The sequence below is a fragment of the Vicugna pacos genome, chromosome 7 (assembly GCF_048564905.1).
Source record: "Vicugna pacos chromosome 7, VicPac4, whole genome shotgun sequence".
Taxonomy (NCBI): domain Eukaryota; kingdom Metazoa; phylum Chordata; class Mammalia; order Artiodactyla; family Camelidae; genus Vicugna; species Vicugna pacos.
Window position 1 is genome coordinate 68,276,159 of NC_132993.1, and position 22,633 is coordinate 68,298,791.

The 22,633-nt window shown below is 33.7% G+C and overlaps 1 protein-coding gene across 3 annotated transcripts in view; it reads left to right on the forward strand.

The window, feature by feature from the left end:
• SEMA3D (semaphorin 3D) overlaps positions 1-22,633 on the forward strand; it is a 178,581-nt gene that overhangs the window by 39,340 nt on the left and 116,608 nt on the right. For all 3 annotated transcript variants that reach the window (XM_031679711.2, XM_072965104.1, XM_072965105.1), the window contains exon 3: positions 20,447-20,637. In XM_031679711.2, the coding sequence (XP_031535571.1) occupies positions 20,487-20,637 (151 nt within the window). In that variant the 5' untranslated portion in view covers positions 20,447-20,486. The remainder of the gene's footprint in view (positions 1-20,446; positions 20,638-22,633) is intronic.

The following is a 22,633-nucleotide window of genomic DNA, read 5'->3' on the forward strand; positions in this document are numbered from 1 at the left end:
TTAAGTCAACAATTGAATAATTTAAAAATTGGGGGAGAAACACTAGCAAATTGTGTTTCTTTAGTGATGTTGATACATCACTGTTTAGGAGTTCTTACACACTCAAACCAAGGAAAATTCATTATCTACTTCCATATAATTCACAGAAACACATTGTTTTTCTTGGTTATTTCTTTTCTTTTTTGGGGGGGAGGGTGGCTGTTAAATTTAAATAGTAACTTAATGTATTAAAGCTCTGTTTAAATGCATTTCTTTTACTCTTTTTCTGTTCTTTGTTTTTGAGTGCAAAGTGCATTGCACACATCATAAATTAATACTGAGAAATCCAAATGTACCCCAATAGGGTCTCTCAGTGATGACTTTCTAAACTAGGCCCTTGTTTATTCTGTGTGTGGCCACTTTGGTTATTAGTAGGGGATACACTGACTGCCTTTTCCCAGATTTATGAGACTTGGCAAAAACCTTGAGAAAACAGAGCCCTGCTTCTCTCAACAGAAAACATTATGAGATATTAAATAAACATTAATTTAGGTAAACTGGTACTACTTGGCCCAATAGGAATACGCTCTTATTGGGATTTCACTCTGATGGGTGAAAGAATTCATGAGAGGAAATTGGTTTATAGAGGTCACAAAGAAGGTACCCTTAAGTAATAGCTAAGACTTTGTCTTTAGAACATCTTGCTGCTCATTCACGGAGAGGGCAGTGCTTCTCTGCCAGGGAGGCACGCAGCATGTCCTTCTCCCAGTGGGGAAAGATCAGGAGAACATTCAATCTTTTAAAAACCAGCACAGAATGCCTGGTAGCACAATGATTAATTTTCTCTGGATTCCAACAAAAGCTTGGGGAAATAGGCATCCTGTGCAGTTGGTTAACACATGGTTTTCAAATAACTTACTAACTCTTGATAACATTGAAATTTATGAAGAGGTTAAAGCATGCTTAAAAGGATAACTTGAACCTGTCTCTTGTCAACAAGTTAATGTCATGAAAAACAAAAAGGGGAATGATCTGTGTGGTAGATTAAAAATGAGAGAGACACAGCAGCTAGATACAGTATGTTACACCATCTGGATCCAGAGATGGAGAAACCAATTATAAAGAACGATTTGGGGACAAAACTGAAAATTTTAATATGGCCTGGATATTAAATAAAATGAAAGTTTATTGACAGGCAAATGGAGATAATTAACTTATAAATAGATTATAAAATAGAATATTTGATATGATCTCATTATGATTAAAAATATATATGGAAGACTATGGAAAGAGTAACAAGACTTTAACGGCGATAACCTCTGAGTGGAGTGGGAATAGAAATATGATGTTTTTATTTTCTTCTTTTTGTTTGTCTGTGGTCTGTGTAGAGTGCAAACATACTACTTCGGTAATAATTGCAATGTATTATTAATAATATAACTAACCAGCAGTAAAATTTACCTTGATGTTTACTCCAAGATATTGTATATTGTGAAAGAATATTAAGAACCCTGTACTTTAGTCAGGGCAGTAGGTTATGTCTTTAGTTTGTGGGGTAGACAACAACAGGTTGCTTTAATACTGCTAAGTTTTTCTTGATACTAAACTACATGGTACAAAGAACAACACTCAGACTTTGCTAAAAAATATCAAGTCTCTTTCTCTCCAGTAAGAAATTGATTAAAGCAGATGTTTTTCTACTTGTGAGAATTCTAAATGCATTTTGAATTTTTAGGGTAACAAAACAGAACACATTGCTCTAATAAAAGAGTTTCTCAGAGTCCTTTCATTCTCATCCCTTGTCATCGTATGCATGCATTCATTTAGTATGAGGCCATTCCCTCAAAAAAGGTCTTGAAACTTGGATTAAGTAGACTTGACTCTTAATAAGGACTCTATGGTAATCAGAAACTGTTAATAATGTGTTCATGTCTTGCATGTTGTAGACCATAGTTTATACAGAATAAATGACATATGACAGCCAGGAAATAAGAAATAAGATCTCTGTTGTAACAGGTAGGACCAAATTGTGTGCTGATGTTTAAAGTGACATCATGATGAAGAATGTCTCACCTTTTCTTTTTAATGTAAGGAATCTTGCACACATTAGGACAGTGAGACACCTTAAAGACCATCTTCATTAGTCCCTTCTTTTAAAATAAGGAAACTGCAGTTCACAAAGATAGAATAATTTTTCAGCAGTCACACTGATATTTATTGGCAGAGCATAAACCAGAATTTAACTTACGTGGTTTCTAATATTGTGCATTTTTACTCTGCCAGACTAAATTTTTTCCATATTTGAGGAAGGAGAGAAAATGCAGAAATTTAAGTAAGTTGATACGCATTACAAGAAATCATATTGAAGTTACAAATGAAAGCTTGAGGATAAGCTGATTTACTCTTGGATGACCAAATATCTCCCTCTAAAAATTTAAGAACAGTAACCTTAAACACATCAGTTCATTTCCATAGATGCTATGTGTTTATTTTAGCCCATTATATAATATATAGTGTCATATAATACCATTCACATTAATTAGTTCTCATGTTTAGAGAACATGTGACTCTACTAAGAATTACAAGTCCAAATAGTCACTTGTTACTCATCTTAAGATTAATTGAATATAAGTAGGCTGATTATATTTTTACTCTAATTTGGATTTCAAAAAGAAACAACTCTATTATGTTCTCCAAATGTCTTTCTTTTTTCGATTTTCACATCAACTGAGATATGCAATTTGTAACCACATCATGAAAGTATGTTTGAACATTTTTATCGTCCCATTTGGCATATCTAGAGAGGAACAATGCCAGGTGAAAAAGAGAGATCAGAGTGTATTTCTTTACAGTTTAGAAAGAAAATCATTCTTCTTCTAAAGTGGAGAAAATAAGGCTTTTTTCAGCCTTCTCATGCCCAATAAGTACAATGCTGCAAATGAGAAGTGTCATTGCTTTGAATGCGGTTACTCTCTTTAAATACTGGAGATGTTTTAAATGTTCACAGTTAGCCTACTTAATGTCACTTAGGTAAGTTGTCCTGTTTAGATGATAACTTCCTTGTCCCGCCTTTCAAATCTCTTGCATTTTTCTCCTTAGTGTTACCACATTCTGACACCTTTTATTTCCTTTGTGTTTGGTTTCTGTTCCTTCTAAATACAAGCTGCTTGAATAGAGATTTTTTTTTTTCTGTGTTCACTCAGTATCTGTAGTGCTTGACACTTTGACATTTAGAAGGTGCTCAATACATATTCTCTTGAATGAAGAAATCAATTCATAGTCATCCATATAGTGGTTCAATTATTATTTTAAATCAGATAAATTGGAATATTTGTTTCCTTATGTTAACAAATACTGTATTTTATGCATTTGTATTGAAACTTATCATAGGGCTGTGTTCCTACCTGTCCTGGAGTTCTTGAATGATTATGTCTATGATACACTTGGTTTTTCTTGAGTAAACCTGAAATTCTAGAATCACTCTGAAACATTTTGACAAAATCTTAGTCAATACTATACTTAGTATATGTCACAGATGTAGAGGTGAAATCTAAAAATAAAGGTTAGTGCTCTTATTGCTAGTAAACTTTTCTTTCAGGCCGTCTGTATGGCTTTTTAACTTTAGGAAATTGGAGACAGTTCATCATGACTAGATCTGCCATACTGGAATTTTAGATTTAGGAAAGACCTTAAGGTTCCAGTAGTTCCAGCTTCTGTATTTTAAAGAAATGGACAATAAAACCTGAAGAGGTCTATCTCAGTCTATTTGAACTGCTATAACTAAATGCCACCAACTGGATAACTTATAAACAACAGAAATGTATTGTTTACAGTTCTGGAGGCTTGAAGTCCAAGATCAGGGCTCCAGCTTGGACTGTTTTGGTGAGGGCCCTCTTCCTGGTTCATAACCAGTGCCTTCTTTCTGTGTCCTTACCTGGTGGAAAGAGCGAAAGGGTCTCCCTGTAGCCTCTTTTTATAAGGCACTAGTCCCATTCGTGAAGGTTCACCCTCATGACTTAAGTACCTTCCCAAGCCCCCATCTATGATTGCCATCATCTTTGGATTAAGATCTCAGCATATGAATTTTAGGGGCGGTGTGGAAACATTCAGACCATAGCAAGCTCAGATAAATTATCTGAGGACTAAAAGCTTGTTGGTAGCAGAACCTGGCCTCAAATTAATATCAGGAATCAGACTGATAGTCAGATATTCATTTATCCCTTGATGCTTTCCATTAAAGAGCATTCCATTATTATGAAAAGATGTTCATCAATTATGGTTGCTGTTAAAAAGAATGAAAAATTCTAAGAGGGTGAAAATGAAATATCTTGGTTTTGTCCTTTGTGTGAAGACTATGTTGATTACACTAAATATAATTTAAAGTAATGGAGTCATTCAAAGAATCTGAGTGTTACCACCTAGTTTGATATTAGTTTCCCATGTATTTCAATGTTAAATGCTTTATACATCAATTTACATATTTACCCCATCCATATTCTTTCTGTATTGCATAGGTCTTCTACCTAATATCATGTGCAGAAATAAATGAACACAAAATGAAAAGTATTACAACTGCTGTGATATTTTGGTACAAAGGTGTTTAGTGATGGCATAGTCTGTATTTTTATGAATATGAGTAGTGTTATCTCAAGTTAACTCATAAAATAACTCCATGATATACATTTCTTGTCACTGCATTTGTCATGTTACAAATAGAACATACATTGTCTGTTGGCCATGAAATGAAACCATGTTTTGTATTTATCCACTCTTTTTTTTTTTTTAGAACTTCTATTCAATTCCAATTTGATTATCATTATCAGGTTTTTTGATCCACCTTAGTTAACAGCTTATTAACTAGTACTTAAGGGGTAGCATTTTTTTTGTAGTTGCTGTTAGAGAACATGCTTGTGAAATTCCATAGTAAAATTAAAGAAGGAATAGCATCTCTAGGCTGAAAGTAAGACAAAAACATGGTAGACTGTTGATTAAATACTGCTGAAATATGTTTGGCTGAGAGAGCTGGAATTTTACAAAGATTAAAGAGAATCTTATCTGCTAATTTTTATCCTTTGATCACATGACAGAAATAATGAAACTTTATTTTCTAATAAATTCAGGAAAAAATATTCTGTATTTGTATTGTTTTAAAGAATAATTTTATTATGAAATGTATTATAAGTAATAGAGGATAGAAAACCTATCAAAGGTTTTATATCTACAAGCTGTAAACCTATCTTTAAAACCAGTTTAATGACTACTAATAAAATGAATATCCGCTGTTTTCCTGTTAAAAAGGCCCCCAAATGCAGAACTAGAACAAGATACAAGGGTGTTTCTCTGTTGTGCAGAAGGACTGATGTAGTCAAGGGTCCAGCATCAGTAAGTGGCTTTGTTCTGCTCTCAGATTCTTTGTCTTGGTGCCCTGAGTGCTTTAGAGTGTTGCCCTCAGCTGCAGTGTCACCACAGCTGGCTGACAAGCACTTTGTCCATGTTGTAGCCTGTTTAAATAGAGAATGAGAGGGAATAGAAGCAAGCAATTAATTTTAAAGAAGCATCAAGTGCATTATACACATCCCTTTGAATTAGTCAGAATTTATAGACCCTGTCTCATCAGCTGTGAGAGAAGATGGAGGATGAGGCTCCTACCGTGTGCTTTACTTGAATTTAGGGCTGGTGGGTTTTTACTCCTAACATGACGTATGGGTATTGACACCCGCTAATGTCAAGTAGGGGTGTGGATACTGGGGGATGGTTAATAGTTCCTGCCATACCTATATGCTTATTCCCACCGTAATATAGAATTTTTTTAAAAATAGATATTCATTTTCAAGGAAAATACCGTTTGTAATGCTAAAAGCTAACTTTTTATCTTTCATTAGTATTTCATTGTAGATTTTGAATCCGATCACACCTTACTATAAAGAACAGTAGTTGTTTTGTAGCTATATATGCAAATTGTAACCATAACTTTGAATATTTTGTCTGAAATGTGATTTATTTAGTCTAAATTATAAACCCATTGGTAAACTTTTGAAAAATCAGTTTACATGATTTTTATTTTAAAATAAAGTCATCCTATTTATGGCCAACTATCTTACAGAAATGGATACTATCAGAACTGAAGCGAAGAATGGTGCAACTACACTAGGACATGTGAGAAATGGTGTGATGTTTCTTTGTCTACACCTCAGTAATTTTTTTTATTCATAAAACATAACCTATCTATCTTTCCCATTTCTTATAATACCTAGTCAGATTTGTCAGGTTCTCTGTCACAAACTTACATGTGATTTTTTAGGTTATTCAAAAATATCATTTATTTCTCTTAGAAAATGTGTGCCCAAATTTCATTTAATGTTTAATAAGTCAGATGAGCAAGATTAAAAAAAAATGTTTTCCTTTAAAAATTTGTTGATTTCTTATCCATCTAAAAAACATTTATTAGGCTTCTACTTTGAGCCTAGTCAGCTTCTGTGGGCTAATTTAAGGTAAATTTAAAAGAATATATGTTTACAGTGTTTAAGCATCTTCCAGTATTTAGGAGGGAGTAGGAGGCATGTACAATTCAGGCCATGTACAAGATAATTTGACTGTAAGTTAGTGTGGTAGAAAACAAAATGTGCCGTAGTGATTTTGAGAGAGAGTCAGTGTTTCGACTTGGAATTTATCCATAAATGCTTTTTGGATGAGATTGGATCTGGGGAGCAGGATATCATGCACAGGGAGAAGGAAATGAACATGGTTTGGATGGCATGTGCTGGTTGACCATCTTGACTGGAACAGGGAGTACACATTGAAGAATCGAGAGTGAAACTAATTTATCTGAGGAAGGAACTGGCGTACCAAGGTAGGGAGTTCATATTTTAAATTAAAGATGGCAGTATGAAAACAAACACTTTCTGAAAACAAACAAATCTGGAAACATCAGGCTCTCCCAAGATGGGAGTCCACAGCTGGAGTCCAGAATACCAATTGTAGTAACCCAGGCATCCAGTAACTGTAACAGCTACTCAGGGCTCCCTTAGTGGCTTTGAAAATGGACTAGAAAAAATTAATCCTAGAGATAACATAACATGTATGTTATTAAATGACATCACTGACACAGAGGATAGCCTTGTTTGATAATTAAAGAATAGATATTCCCTCACTTTTCCCTCCTGTAGATGTGTTACATCTCTTATTTGATGAAGTAGAATAGATCTGAAAGCAGGCTTTCTGATAACTGACTCTGCACTAGGTATGATCCAATAACATTGATCCTTGAGAAAGCAAGATTGGAGCGAGTGGAAAAAATGAACCTCTTTCAAGAAATGGGTTCATGTATGTTGTCTTTTTATTATTTTCAAAATATTTATCTGCACGTTACTAGAACTACATATTATCCCTATTAGGTTGATGACATGTCAGCCTACTAAATTTACAGAAAAGAATTCTAACACTCTGACTGGTTAGTTAAATCCCTGAAGATAAGATGTCCTATACGAGGCAAAGCCAGGCCTTTAAGTTTAGTGCTTTTTTCTGCTGCAACATGGTTCATCCTTGTTTGTGTTCTTCATGTCCTTTATAAAATAATAGCTGGAGAAGCTGATATATATTAAAAAGTCAGATTTTAATAGTTTAAGTTGTGGGACGAAAATCTATAAATAGCAAAATGTCAAAAATGTTTTTCCCCCATTTGAAAATCTTTTCCCAGTTGATGCAAATTCATTTTTTAGGAGCAATAAGGCATAATTTGCCTTCCAAGGGTAATGATTTGAACCTTTTTTTATAGTATTTGAAGCAAAAACATAATTATAGAGAGTTATATAATTAATTGCTTTAAACTGTATCTTAAAATACCATTTATAATGATGATTATAATGATTTTTCACAAAATATATGAATTTACAAATTTGCACTAGGTTGATGGATGATGTAGGTGCTTGTTTTAAATGGTTCAAATGCAATATTTGAAAAATCAAAGTTGCATGCTTACTTAATACTGATGCTTATCACAGTCCCTGGCAGTCAGCCCTTTTTGAGTGAATAAGTAAGATAGTATTTATTCACTTAAACTTAAAATATTAAGCCACATAGTAACTTTAAAAAAGAGAATTCTTAGTTTTATTGGAGTAATGCAATACGAGTTTTATTGAAGAGATGCCTGGAAAACAGATTTCTTGAAGTGCCAAGGATAGGAAGATACCTCTTTTTTCTCATCATTTTATAATCAAGAATTATTTGCTGTTCGTTGACATTCCAAAAGATGCATGCAAGCGCTATTAAAATTGAACTTCATATTCATTATTGCCCAAGACAGCAATAATCTTTGCATTTCTACTTTTTTCTCTTAAATAGCTTGCATATTTTACCACTTAGACACTGCTCTCCTATCCCCTTTTAATCTGGATATGCATTTACTAAAGAAAAGGTTTGTGCTGTGAATGTTTTAGGACAATGGGGACTATAAAGTCAGAGTGAATATTTAAATATGTGCTTAATTTCTGCTTATGTTCAAGTTTATGCTGTGTCTTCAAAGGTAAAAGTCAACAATTGACAGAAGGAGACAAGGGGAAGTAAAAACATGATAGCAAAGAAAGAACCACATTAAAATATCACATTCTTATTTGAAGGTTTCTCCATGGAGACCATTGGGGATACGAGGGGAGTGAAACTTAACAGAATTTCCCTAATGGCTAGTGGGCATTCGCTCACTTTCAAATCATAGAGGTCAACAGGATACATTAGCAGACTGCGTCCAACTGGGAGAATTGAACTATCTTAATCTATATTAAGGAATAATCATCATCATGGCTAATATTCATTTTACACATACTACATGGAGAGGAAATTGAATGGATACCCTTTCAAATCAAATGACATAACAAAGTTGCCATTATTGCCTAAATTTTGAAGAAATTCTTGTCCAGAAAGTGCTAACGTTAGAATTCATACCCAAGCCCCCCTGACTCCAGATGTCAAATACTTTACTATTTCATGGACTCGCTACATGTTTCTGCAAAATCCTCAAGTGAGGGGAGAAAAATGTGACTCTGAAAACTCTTTAAAAAAGATACCCAGAAATATCAAGAATGTCCCTGATCCCCTCAGTTATTTCTTCTATTTTTCTGAAGGTGTGAATCTTTGTAGCAGCCATGGGGCCATTCTAGTTTGATCCAGAAGTTCCCATATGTTTCTGGTGCTCCACATAAGCTTTCCAAGTCTTCATGACATCACACACACAGATGATTTGTAGAGATTTTGGCTGCTTCATCATTGTGAATCATATAAGCAGGCTGGTAAAGGAAAAAGGAAGAGATTGACTGCTTCTTTAATTTATTTAACAAATATATGCTCATCTCCGACTATGCCAGGCGCTATGCTAGACCCTGGGGATACAGTGGTGAATAGCATTCTCATCCTTGCCTTCATGTGACTTAAAAGAAGTACATGTGTCTGCCATTGGGGATTACAGTTGTTCTGGAAGGTACAAGGGCAGACCTCGTGAGATGTAGGGAATGGCCTAAATAGGATTTGGAACACATTTTTTAAATTGTGATTTTACCATACCATGACAGTTTACTGTGCTTTGAATACTGAGAAAAAGTACAGCAATTATAATTAAAGGTAGAATTCTTTATGTGTATAAATTCTTTTGGCTCTGATAATATCGAAATAAGCTTTCAGAAGGAACTTCACATTAACTTGCCATCAAAACTGTTTCTAAATATTCATCTCAGTTCAAAGGTTTTTGTGAAACATATTTAGTAACCCCCACATTGAATACTTTAAAATAAAAAGCATTTATTTTTCACTTGGCCTTTATTATTATTTTCTATCAATTTCCATATCCAGTAAAGCATGTGTGTTCTTTTGGTTAAGATTTCATTTTGGCAGTGTGCATTGCCAGTGCTCAACAAATTGGAAGTTCAGAGAAAAAGAATGTATTATTATTCCTGCAATATGGGATCTTATCTAATTGTGTACAGAAAAAAACTTACATTGTGGAATGAAAGTTGAGAACTTTAATGCCAAATTACACAAACACATTTGCAAGCATGATAGGAGAACATGGGAGTTTCTAGGTTTCCTTTTAAGTTTCATATTCACTTACTATCTTAGGAAAAAAAGTTGCTATCATAGTCCATGCAAAAATGGAAGAATTTTCAGCTAACGTTTTTTTTGAGTGCTACCTGTGTGCTACACAAGGTGGTATGTGCTTTCCATGCATTATCTCATTTTAATCTTGCAACAACCAAACTTAAAAAGAACTGATAATCCTGTTTTATAGATGAGGAAACTGGATTTAGAGAAATTAAGTGAATTCTTTCAGGGTGTAAAGCTGATAAGTAGCAAAACAGGGGTTACAACCCAAACCATCGCACAGCCAGAGCCTAACCTCTTAGGCTGTGTTATCGCTGGGAGATTCAGTAATTTATAGTTGCTATAACACGTGGTAAAAATAAATGAGGTTATTTATAGAGGATTTTGAGAGAGAATCGAAAATGAATTCTGTATTTTAAAATCCAGACTACAGTGCTAGTTTCACTTGTAAGTCAACTTCAGAGGTCATATCATAGAAGGTGATAAGATATTTTTTTTCTAAGACAGAAATACATAAAAAATAAAAATGAGGAAATGTCCATCTGTAGCTGTCTGCTCAACGCAGGAATCTCCTGCTTATTCTAATTGAGGCAGAAAGATTTGACTATTTAAGTTCATTTTTTCAGATATAGCTGACTATTTAAATTCACTTTTTCAGATACAGTTGATGAGGATGGAATAAAACACAGCTCAGAAACTGATATTAAATTTACACAATGTTAAATGCCAATTATATCTCAATGAAAAAGAAAAAGAAAAAAGAAACTGATACTGGTGAGTAGGGTACTAGATAAGAATGGCCGTAAGAGTGCAAGAAGACATTGAAGAGCCAGGTATTCAGCACATGGTTTTAACCAGCAAGCATCCAAAAAAAAAAAGTTTACATAAGAAAGAACAGAAAGGTGTTTAGAAATATGGGGCTACCTGATAAGACATTGAAATTTCTGGTATCTTATCAATCTCACTTCATAAAACAGCATCCCAATCCATTCTCCACACAGCCATGTTGCTCATGCCCTGGGCAACTGCAAGTTACTTTTGAAATACAAATGTAGAGAATGTTGGTAAAAGGGATTAATTCAGCTTTACCCATGAGCTCTTTAACAAGGTTCACACTGTGCTTCCAAATTGCATACCCAGTATAATTGATAGTGTTTCTGAAAGAGTTACAGAATCATGCTTTAAAATATGGTATCTTCATATGTATATATAAAGTTTAAAACTTATGTTAATTATAAGACACTACTCGATCATTGTATAATAACACTATTTGATATTATACAATGCACTGTCATACTTACTTTTAGTTTTATTAATGTCTAATTAACATGAATTAAAACATGCATTTTGAAGACAGTAAAGCTTATGTTATACAAACATTAAATGCTTATGCAAATACATATTTGAGCAGTCATTGAATATGAAAGGAATTTTTTAAATATATGCTTTTAATATTCCACCTAGAAATAGTAGATATATTAAGATGTTTTAAGAGGTACAATAGCTCTTTGAATCTGTGGGAGAGACAACCTCAATCTTTGTTATGTTGTAAATACAGCAATTTTGCAAGCTGTTATAAATAATAGTTGTAATGTTTACAGATCTGGAATGGTTTAAAATGTAATTGATTTTTTTCTTTTTAACTTACCTAAACCCAATTGAATATTAACATAATATCTAATTTTGCCCTGCTTTCAGTCAGGAAATATTGCTTCCCTATTTTCTGAGTTATTATAGCCAATAAACTAAAAATTATTTTTGAGCTCCTGCTATGCATCAGGCAGTGTTTTGCTATGTTATGATATATAGGGTATTAATAATTAAACTAAATCAACCATGTTTTGTAAGCTGGTATGAATTTTAAAATATACTTTATAATAAAACAGCAATTTTAAGGTAAGAAAAAAAACTTGTCAAGCATTGATCTTGGATGAAATATAACTTTTTAAATATGATTATTTTTCATGCAGGAAAATTATTTTAATTAATTGTTTAAAATAATGCTGTACATATATCAAAGCATGTTAGCAACTTACAAAATATAAATTATGTAAACTTCTTAAGTGGCATCATAATTAGGCAGAGTAATTTGTTTAAAGAAAGTAAAATGCAAAGTACACTGATAAGTGTGAAAGATCTTTATACCCATTTTAAAAATAAAGGTGAAGGGTAGAAATGAAAGCAGTACACAAAATTAAATAGAATAGATGGATCGATGTGTAAAAATTTAAAAATATATGTAATGTATTAAGATCCAGTAGAAAGGATATTTATTATAGACATATGTTATTGCTATACTTTGAAGAAACAAAACAAAAACCCAATCCAAAAATGGGCAGAAGACCTAAACAAGCAATTCTCCCATGAAGACATACAAATGGCCAATAGGCACATGAAAAAATGCTCAGTATCGCTAATTATCAGAGAAATGCAAATCAAAACTACAGTGAGGTATTATCTCAGACCAGTCAGAATGACCATCATTAAAAAGTCTACTAATGATAAATGCTGCAGAGGATGTAGAGAAAAGGGAACCCTTGTATACTGTTCGTGGGAATGTAGTTTGGTGCAGCCACTATGGAAAACAGTATGGAGAGTCCTTAAAAAAAAAAAAAACTACGAACAGACTTACCATATGATCCAGCAATCCCACTCCTGGGCGTATATCCAGAGGGAATCTTAATTCAAAAAGATGCATGCACCCCAATGTTCATAGCAGCACTATTTACAGTAGCCAAGACATGGAAACCACCTAAATGTCCATCAACAGGTGACTGGATAAAGAAGCTGTGGTATATTTATACAATGGAATGGAATATTTATACAATGGAATACTACTTAGCCATAAAAAGAATAAAATAATGCCATTGCAGCAACATGGATGGACTTGGAGATTGTCATTCCAAGTGAAGTAGGCCAGAAAGGAAGAAAAATGCCATATGATTATGGTATCACTTATATGTGGAATCTAAAAAGAAAGATGAATTTATTTATAAACATATAGAATGAATTTACAAAACATATACAAATGAATTTATATACAAAACACAGACATATAAAACAAACTTACGGTTACCAGAGGGGAAGGGAGCAGGAAGGGATAAATTGGGAGTTTGAGATTTGCAGATACTGACTACTATGTATAAATCAAATGCAATCATTTAAAAATGGCTAATACTCATTCATCATTTACTATGCACTGGGCATGGTGTAGGGCTTTACATCATGGTCTTTTAATCCTTACAACATATGAGTTAAATATTGCTATTATCTACTATTTCAGATGAGATCAGGCACATTCAGGGTGGTATGGCTGTAGACTACTATCTACTATTTCAGATGCAGTAAGTGAGACACAGTGAGGTTAAGTAACTTTCCCATCAATAGACAGGAGGCAAGTGGCAGACCTAGTGCTACTCTACTTCTGACATGTCTGGAGGAGTTGTGGAAGGTGTAACTGGGGATGTTTAGAAATGTAGGTAGAAGAAATTTAACAATGCAGTCATACAAGGGTAAAAAAATTATAATTATATAAAAATTTAATTTTACTATGAAAAGTTTATTGTATAAAAGTTATAACTTTATTTTTAAAATTATTTTTAGTGTTTTGATAGCAGAACTAAACCAAATGTTGAGGGTACTGACTGGGCCAGGGTCTTGAGAATTCTTGAATTTCTGGTAGTAGCTGAGGATTATCTGTAGCAAAATTCACGGTTCTATTATGGATAACCATCTTGCAGAGACCCAGCCCTTTTCTGGGCTAGCAGGCCCTAGGGTGAGCATGTGCAAACTTATCTTGTAAAATTCACTCAGGAAAGACGTAATAGTCATCAGTTATTGAATTCAGTATGCTAAAGAGGAGTGTGAAAAATTAATTTATTTTCACATTTAACTACATTAAAAATTGTTATTTGTTTACTTATTTGCAGCAAACTTGGGTCAATTATCATGGAATTCAAATCTGATATGAAGACCAGGTTTCTAAGTTCAGCATAAGACATTAAGTTCCTTTCACATGCTGCCTGTTTTTCTTCCCAGATAGTGTTATGTTTATGAAGTGAATTATTTAAACTCTTCTCCCTATGCAGATGGAATGCCTCACATTTCTAGAAATGTTTATTTCCTGTAGGTGTTTCATTAAATAGTGAAGAAAGAAATTGTGTTAATGTATTGAGCACATCCTTTTGCTTAAAAAAAAAAAATAGCACTACAAAGGAGTCATTTGACTTATCGTAAGGGTTTTGATCTCAAAAGTACCTACATTCCTGGAGAATTTATGTGAATATGAAGTTCAGGGTCACATTTTTCTTGCTATGTGCTGTTTTTCAGATTAAGAAGTTGGCTTTTGATATTAGAGTTGCTGGTAGATTTGATTGGATTTCTTAGTCCGTTTATTTAAAAGTGTTAGATGTTTTACAGAGGTTCTTTATAATTGTTCCTTATCTTATGCCTGAAAAACGTAATTTAATTAGTTCATTATTATTTACTAGTTTCCAATAGTTACAATCTTAAGATTCTAAATTAAGTATAGTGTGAACCCATGTTATAATTTAGCTTTGCTATATACAGGAACTAACTTAACTACTATTTCCTATACATAGGTGGTTTTGTATGATAGGTTGGTATTATGTTTATAAATTGGCAACTAATAACCTCTCTGTATTGTTTTTAAGGATATGATGAATTCTCTGTTTTCCTTCCTGTAACATAACGTAATCTTTTCAACAAATATTTTTAATTGGAACATATAGCATAACAGGTGAAAATTATTAAAAAATCAGGACCACCACACAGATCAGGAAATAAGAAATTCTTAACTGTATTCATTCAACATTCCTATGCCGGTGCTGTGCTCTTGCCTTTTTGTGTCTTTACATTGCTTCAGCCTTACTGTAAGTGCTGCTGAAGTCAGCAATATGATAATATTTTTATACGTAATAAGAGACCTGCGTTGCTTTGAGAGACAACTATGAGGTGCATAATTATTTCTGCTGAAACAGAGACCATGGGGCCACTACATTAGCTTGTATATATAATATTCTATACATTTAATTGTTAGAGAATCAAATATTTAAATCCATTTATTGCTCACCTAGTGTAAATAGTAGATCAGTATTATGAAGTTTGAGAAAATCTTTACTGGGCAAGTAACTCAATGTCTAAATTAAAACTAAATGTGTTATTTCAGAACATAAAGTTAAAACTTTTGGATATTTACCAAAACATCTCTCAGTTTTGATGATAATGGCAGTCCTAAATGCTAAAATGAATAAAATAGAGGAACCACTGAATAATAAAAGCATGACTAATTCTATTTTTTTATATAAAGAAAATATATATTTTTGCCTTCTTAATTGTAGTAATTCCTACTCTGCTTTATTCGATATTCTGTTTATTTAGAAAAAAAATCTCTTTTTAAACTGCAGGGGGCCACATATCAGACAGAATATTTGAGGTGGAGGGTGTTAAGTTTTAGAAAACAATCAGTTTAAATAATATGCATTTATATTTTGAATACAAAAGGCAGACATTAAAATTTGACAAAATATTCTATCATTCTCAAAAAGCATGTCAGAATTCCAAAGGGTGAGGAATAAGATTTTCTTGGTCATGAAAAGGTGCTTGGACCAAAATGCTCTCTTGAATATGAGAATTTGGAAAGGAAAATCATACACCTTTGAATTGTGGATTAATCAGATTTAAAGAGAAACCAACTATGATTATGCCATTGTTGCTTTTCTGACCCTACAAATTGATGACTATCAGTGCTCTGCTTTGAGTAGTCGATTAATAGGAAATTTAGGCTAAGATGACTAGTAGTAAAGTCATTTACAGTCATGTTTTATTAATTTTTTGTAAATGTGTTAATTTCTTCAGGACTTTACAATGAAAGCATGGTTTTGTTGTTACTGTCACGTTCAGAAAAAAATGTAACCTACAATATTAAATCTAACAGGTTGCACATGTGTGTTCTGAAATCTCACTATCATATTATTTTTTATTGAGCTGGATTCATTAGGAGTAAGATCCTGGAGAATTTGACCTGGCTGTAAATACAAGACTATAAGACATGCAAAACCAGGTACATGTAACAGTGGTGCTTTGTTGAGCAGGATTTGTACAACAGTATACTTTCAGTGTCTTTTAGAAATATAAACATTGTATTTAAACCACTGCAAAATAAAAATGGAACTACTGTAGTTTATTCTTACTGACAAATAGCTCAATTTTACAGCTGATTACTGATGATGTTCATATTTAGTTTGGTATGTGGTAAAATGTCACTGACTTGTTTTCATAAGGATATTAAGAAGTAGATTAATATTTATGAAATGTAAGTCTCTTCGTGATCTCTGAAAAATCAGATGGTCTTTCAGACTCCATTGGAATATATCAATGTATGAGGAATCTGTGACATCTGAAGGCAATGAAATCCATTAATGGCCAGTTAAAATCTGTCAATCAAAAGTTGCTGCTCTGTATGGTCCACTCATTGGTAATAATACTGCACAGCTGAGCAGTGATTGCATACCCCTGCTGGAACTAAAGTAGTAGAACATCATCTATATGTAGAAAACACATAAAGACAAATTTAGAAGGGATGACATAAAATAAACGCAAATGAAACACTTAGCATTCCAGGCTCCACTGCGATGGAACTTCATTCACCCCACTTGCATTCCACTTTGATTTCACTGCGCTTCATCAATAGAATATAAGGTATCCCTCTGCAAACGTGAAGCTTCTTGTTTGCTATATTGTCTCTTTGTTGCTCAGATTTAGTCTATAATTTCTATTTGGTTTCTTGTCAATATGTTCCAAATCCCTGTCAGGAAATAATATTACTAAATACCCGATCAGTCTTGTGTAGTCTACAGGAAAACCATCTGATCAAAAAATAACTAGAAAGTGTGAGCTACAGTTAGGCCAAAGCGAGTTTATACTGATAGTACTTTTAATTTGGGAGTGATCATAACTCCTTGTGTCTCCTGAGTTAGATAAAAATTATCTAGTGACCTTATGTGCCCCACAAAGCTACGAAGAACAAATAACTCTTTATAAATTAAGAGATCAAGGATCCTTTTCCTCCTTTCCAGCCTACACACACACAGACACACACACACACACCTGAGAAAAGAATCCCAAATCTAAGTGTTCACGGTTTTCATGTGTGAAGACTTGTCGTGTATTTTAATTATTCTTCTATGCATAGAATGTTTTTTTCAGTATAATTGTATATTCTTGACTTAATGACTTTTGGAACAAATAGATATAAGTAAATAAGACACAGCAATGATATTCGCATGCATAATTGTACATCCCTAGCTTTTCAAATAATATTTTTGACGATTTGCCATCCATCTAATAAGTTCTGGACTCTTTGTATTCCTTTGGGAAATGGCACAAGGCCTTCTTGAGTGTGAGATTATGCATTTGGATCTCTGATTTAGTGGAACAGTGTGTAAAAATCTCTCATAATCAGAACACTCCCTATTGGCTTCACATCTGAAGATCCCCAAGAGTGCTGTTTGTCTCAGTGAACATCTGGAATAGATTACATGCAGTTAATTGGCTCCAGGTCGAGCTTGTTACAGACAGTAGCATGCAGTATAACCTATGCAGTTCACCAAATCCACCCTCTTTAGGTTAAATCACACCTACTTCTCTCTATAATTCTTCCCAGATGCCAGACACACACACGTGTGGGTACAAAAAACACTTGCAGACACCGACAGACACACATACACTAACATGCACTAGAAGATAGCAAAATATCAATAGCATTGTTTGCAATATATTTAACCCATAAATTATCTCAATTGAAAGATTAACTATTGAATTCAAAGGATGGTTGGGAGGAAAAACAAAGAACCAGGAGCAGCTGATAATAGAGAGTGACTTTTATAGGACAAAAAAATAAGTTTTTTTTTTAAAGTTCCAGCAGGTTCAGAATTTTTGTTTTATTTTGTCCCTCACCCTTAACAAATGTTTTAGCACGTGTGGGCACTTCAAATGTCATAGTAGCAAGGAAAGCAGTGCTTTGATTTTTAACTTATTCAGCAATATTAATAAGTTGGGTTACAAGGCACAGTATGACTACTGTTCATTGGAAACCAAAACATCAATCTTCTTAACTTATAGTGTTGGAGGCACAGGGCATGTCTTAGCGATTAATGACCAGTTAGAGGAGTAGCTATCTCAATACACAGCTAAGGGCCATTAACCCCAACTGGTCATTAATTCACAGGAAATGTCCTGTCCTGAGGTCATTATTGCTAATAAAATGCACACATGGAAAGTTCCCTCTCTTTGCCTGTGTACATAAACATACAGTCACATTACATACATTGTTACATGTTATGAAAAAAGAATCCTATTAAATATGTCCAGAAGCTCAGAAAAACTAAACCTAATGAGAAATTTAATATACTTAATCTCTACATTCAGCTAACCTTTTACTTGTTTTGAGGGTGTAGGGGGTGGGGGAGGAATTCATGTTTGTGTGGCAAAGCTGCGGATCTGCTGTGATCAGATACCCATGTTCTGCTAACATACGGACGCAGGGAACAGTGAAAGGAACAGGCAAATGGGATTAGAGAAGCACTGGTGAACATGGATGAAACCAGCACCTATGATCTAATACCAGAGGCAGTGTGGAACAGCAGCAGCATCTAAGTCCTAACGTATTAGGTACCAGAACAGGCAGGCAGCACATTTAAGCATTAGGTCAAATTCCTCTTTGGTTTCCTCTCTCTTCCACTCTACTGGATTATGCTATACTCTCTCTCCCTTCTCAAGTCCATCATTCTTCCAGCTTTTCAGGAACCCTTAACTAGGTATCACTGTTATCTGGAACCGGTTCTTTTTACTTTTTGTTCTCCTTTCTCTGTCCTCTATGAAACCATCCTTGTCTTGCTTAAACCTCTATGATTCTCCTTTGTGCTGTCTCCCATAGCGTCCTATAAATATCTCGATTTTAGCAATTATTTCACAGTGTTTTCTTTGTGTATAATCTACTGTTCCTCCCAGAAAAGGATCTTAAGTCTTTCTCCCACCTTTATAAATGGTTGGAGATGAGCTATGGTGTTAATGGCATAAGTATATATAATATATATATATATATATGTATTCTTAAATGTTTATTTGTATTTGAAAAAAAAAAAGTAAGTTTTTAAGGAGAATCCGTAACTCAAAGAATGCATCTGTGTTTTACTGGTGTAAATGTACAATTGAAAAGTTGCAAAAATACAATTCTTAAGACATTGAGTAATTCAAAACACATAATTTAAAACTAATTCTGTTAAATTTTTCTGGAACCTGGTAAGTGACTCTGTTTTATGTCAGTGCATATGCATGTTGTCCTCCTAGCTCTGAAATAATACAATTCTTTATTTCTTAAGAGTTTGCTTTAAATATATTATTTACTGAAGGACTTTATTCTTATTTTATTTTAAAATATATATTATTGAAGTTTTAGAAACTAGAATTTTCATAAAGGTCTGCTGATAGTATAGATCTTTTTGGTCAGACATTCCTGTCTTCTCTTAAATTATATGATTAAGTGAAGCCAAGAACTCAGTCTAATGACCTACTTGTTTAATTAATTTAGCAGCATTAAGTCATTTAATTTATGTAAAGTACTTTTTAAAAAGAGTCTGGTTCATATAAATACTCAATAAATATTATTTGTAATTATTATCAGGCTTAACTTGAAGTATGTGAGTTTTGGTTTACTGAATGTCTTAACAAAGACATTCTTGTTGATAACCACCTCCTCCTTCTTATAAACCTTTTTATTATGCAGTTAGTTTTCTATTCAGTGCTACCCTGTGTGGAGTAATACAGGGTGCAGATAAGGTTGCATTGTCCCAGACTTAAAATCTGTACTGGTGGCCCTGACTTGATCTTGTCCAATTGTTCTGATTTTATGTAGACTTTTAAAATATTTTTGTCAGAATCAAAAATAACTCTTTCAAAAATGACAGCTTTTATTTAGTTTTGCTTAAGAGTATTCTCCTTTGAGGATGATGGGGGAAAGAGTAGGCTTCTACCAGTATTCTTATCTCATCAATTCATCAAGTTACAGAAAGAATTGGTTCCTCCTATATTTGCATTAAAAAAAGTGAAAACTTTAATAGAAGTGATGCTAATTAACATAAAGAGTTGAATTTTTCACTATACACTCATCTCCATCTGAGTAAAGCCAGACCTGAATTTATTACTCAGTTCTGATTCATTTCCCCTGCAACAATTTGTAACAGCAGAACAGGAGAGAAAGAGCAATTAAAATAAAGTCTTAAATACATTCAGAAAATTATAATTTAGTAAGTGTAGGGATATATGCAAACTGCTGTATTAATAGCTCTTCTCTTCTTTTTAGGTTAAATTCGCACCATTTGAAAGAGAACATTGTTTTCATCATGAATGTTAATAAAGATGAGAGACTAAAGTCCAGAAGCCACTATTTTTGCCTTTTTCATGCCTTGATGATGCTAAGCATGACCACGCTGTTTCTTCCAGTCATTGGAACTTCTAAGCAAAATATTCCACGACTCAAGCTAACCTACAAAGGTAAACCTGTCAATGTTTCTCAAATTGTCTTTTTAATGACTGTATTTCTTTTATTTAGAAATGCATACTGACTTCAGTGCAATGTTTCTAATATTGGCATCAGTTAATAATATTATTACAGAACATGAAGCCCAATTACTTATTATTTTTGTGAAGAAAATAGATGTCAAAACTGTTCATGCACACTTTTCAGTTCATTATTTATAATGATTAACTCTTGATTAGCATAACAAGGAAATTTTTGTCTGCAAGTTGTAGTCAGTTTTGTATTAAAACAAATCAATCCCTATGTGTAGTCAGGCCACTCAAGATGGCTATTCTCTTGCTCTCTGCACATCCTTGCTCCACCAGTGCCTGCTTCGCCTACACTGAACTCACCTGACTGACTTTAACACATGATTGTCCCAGGCCCCAGCTAATGATTGTTCTAACTTTAACTACCTTGATAGCTTATCAAAGAGGCAGTGAGGAGCTGCTCCTCTGCTGGTTACCCTGGTAGCCAATGAGCCAACCTGCCATCAATTTCCCTTATAACTGGTAACCTACCCTTGCTCTCTGGAGTGAAGGGTGCCGCCACATCCTGCCCTGCCGCCGGCCCGTCCCTACCACACGATGGGGTGTTCCTCCAGAACCTTGCTTCAGAAACGTGAGCTCCTCCATCCTTTAAACTACTGTCTTTTTTGCTGACTCGAAGCTCTTTCTTCGGTCTTGAAGTTGGGCAAGCACAGGCTAGAGAGCATTTTTTAAAACAGTGAGATATCTTCCAAAAAATTAACACACTAAAATACCTTCAACATCTCCAACATATTCATATTTTGTTTAAAAAAAGTCTACGTGAAAGGCTTAAAAATTTAGAAATGAGAGAACATTTAAGAAATGAAATCCAATTGTTTTTAAATGTTTAAATTACTATAAAAGCAAAGTTTATATGCTATATGTAATCATCTTATTTATGTATGTATAATATATCAATGTGTAAGTGAAGAGAGAGAGAAAGAGTCAAGTGACTCTTTTATTTTTTCTGTGTTATCCTTTTGGCTTCTTTAATACCTTAAGAAATGAGAGGAATGTAGGAGATTCAGACTCCTTTTTTCTGAACTTGGCAGGTGAAAATTATGCTGGCAGTTTTAATCTTTAAGACAGCTTGTTTTCAGCTTAAATTAAATATGAAGAATAAAAGCTAATTCAATGTCCAATGTAAGTGTAAGTGGAATTAGCATATTACATCCATTACACGTTTCATATGTTGGTATTTATTTGTAATCTATAACTCATGAATTTAAAAGTTAAGGTAAAATTATTTTTGAGTTTTTATATTCTAGCATTTCTAGAACACATGAAACTAATCTATGATTAAAAAAATCAGAACATTGCCCTTGTGCCATTGGGAGGAGGACTGGATGGAAAGGGGTTTGAGAGGAAACTGTGGGATTATGGAAATATTCTCTGTCCTGATAGGGATGTGGATCATGCAAGTATATAATACGGACTTTTCACGGCCCATCATATTGCTCTTGTCAGATTTGTTTGCCTACTTTCCAAATTTACCCTACAAAAAGAACAGAACAAAAATTAAAAGCCAAACAATAAAAAAAGTTTGAAAATTAAGAGATTGAAGGGGAAAAAAAGGAAATGCTATCTTGCTTTTTATGATATAGTGAATCACACAAGAACATTGCACTGATAAGTACGAACAATGTGAAATAAATTAGACTTGGAAAAAAACCTCAATAGCTTATAATCACTCCCTGAGGATTCTGTTATGAGCAAAGTATTCGCATTATGACTGTGAATTATGCCATTTCATCCTCATCACCTCCCTGTGAGATAGGGGTTGTTACCACCTTCCTATATATGAGGATACTGAGATACTAAGAAATTGAGAAATGAAGGTCTCAAATTAGTTGACAGCTCAGCTCCTGAGTTAGCCCCATGCTGCAAACAGCCTGCATGCCCAATGCTATTTCTCACACCCTAGACTTGAGGAGTTCTTCCC